The 1659-nt window shown below is 38.2% G+C and overlaps 1 protein-coding gene across 1 annotated transcript in view; it reads right to left on the reverse strand.

Annotated features, from left to right (window-relative positions):
• PDE10A (phosphodiesterase 10A) overlaps positions 1–1659 on the reverse strand; it is a gene marked incomplete at its 5' end in the record, with an annotated part of 175295 nt that overhangs the window by 109975 nt on the left and 63661 nt on the right. Inside the window, one exon of the mRNA XM_007467932.1 lies at positions 1102–1130. Coding sequence (XP_007467994.1) covers positions 1102–1130 — 29 coding nt within the window. The remainder of the gene's footprint in view (positions 1–1101; positions 1131–1659) is intronic.

Here is a 1659-nt window from a genome sequence, read left to right on the forward strand (position 1 = left end):
TTCCTGCTGCTCTCAGTAGCTGTAAAAATTCCAGGCTGATCCCTCTGCCCCCTGATATACCTTGAAGCACTCAGTCTTGGGAACTTTCCAGGTGTGAACCCTGTAAATGTGAAGTTAATAGTACATGTATCCAGGAAAACCCTGAGACTTATAGGACCCTTAAGAGTCTGTTAGGTTGCTAGGGACAGAAGGAATTCTGCCCAGTCTCCCACAATGGTCCTGGTCATTTTAAAGATTCCTTTCTACAGATAATCAAAAATAAAAGAATAGATCTATATATGTGATCCTGATAATAGTGCTTCTGTTTATATCTTATGATAAAGAGTGATCTCTTACATAAGGTTGCATCAGATACAATTCTGATTATTTTCAACATTGAATCCCATTTTAAGATATTTATCTGTAAACAGGATATATAGTTAAGATTCTTTTTCATATGTAATTACAGAATTATAATTTTGTAGCATTAAACATGGCATGCTAAAATGCTCTCGATACTCATTTCCCATAAGCTTTTAAATTTAAGTCTCATAACTTTAACACTAAGTATTTCTCTTGAACGTGAGAACGGTGCATTTAGTATTTCTAAAAGTACTGAAGAATATCACGTCTTCAATTCATGAGTAGTCATCTTTTGTTCTCCCAGAAAGAAGGTGCATGAACTTAAAGGCAGGGTTAACCCGGTAGCACACGTGCAAAGCCACTCAGCAGGGGACGGTGAGGAAGTGGCCTGAGCAGACCGTCGCCACATGGGAACTCGGTGTCAGTGCTGCCTTATCTTATGGTTTTTCAAGAGAAGCCAGAAATCCAATCTTAATATGCACGCTCTCAATATCTAAATGTTGGCAACAAATTCAGAAAACTCCATAAGCGTGTGCAGGCCAAATGGAACGCATCTGTTAGCTGTATTCAGTTTGAGGCCTCCAATTTCACACCTCTTTCCTCACTGGCTTTACTCCATACTGATGAGTGATACGTTGGAGAGGGCACTCACTTTTTGTAATTATTCTCCTAACACTTAAACACGTTAGAGCACTGAAAATATACAAAAGAATTTATTTCCTATATTGTGGTAACAAAAATGATATTCACGTTACTTACCCTGCTGACTTCCTTAGGAGATGATTCATCTGGGGGATGGAGAAGGAAGGGAGAAAAAATACAATTAGAAAGTCTGAGTGGTTTCTGAAATACAGAACACATCATTCACGCTCAATAAACTAGAAGGCTATTTGCAATGCCTCCACTTGTGAAATCTAGGAATTTGGTTTTAAAACTCTATAAAAGTTAAACAGTAAGTTTAGAGCTAGATGTATGTATTAATTTTGAAGGGAAATGAAATAACACAACAGTCTGCCAGTCATTTTCAAGATTACCTTTTTAGAGATTCTAAAATGGTAGTACCTGCAAATATGGCTACACTGTGGTTTACCAAATACAGAAAAGGGTTTGTAATATTTGCAATATTCTAAATGACACAACCCACATGAATATCTCAAATGGTCATTGATACTTGTGCTGTGAGGGTTATTTCCAGCATTTCTAATTTGCTGAAATAAGACATGTGCCTGCATGGCACCCTGGTTAAGGCATGAAACACACCTATTAATAGTGCTGCTTTGTACCATGGATCCCAGGAGTTGGCTGGGGGGGGGGGGG

The sequence above is a fragment of the Lipotes vexillifer genome, unplaced genomic scaffold (assembly GCF_000442215.2).
Source record: "Lipotes vexillifer unplaced genomic scaffold, Lipotes_vexillifer_v1.1 scaffold1879, whole genome shotgun sequence".
In the NCBI taxonomy this organism is placed as follows: Eukaryota; Metazoa; Chordata; class Mammalia; order Artiodactyla; family Lipotidae; genus Lipotes; species Lipotes vexillifer.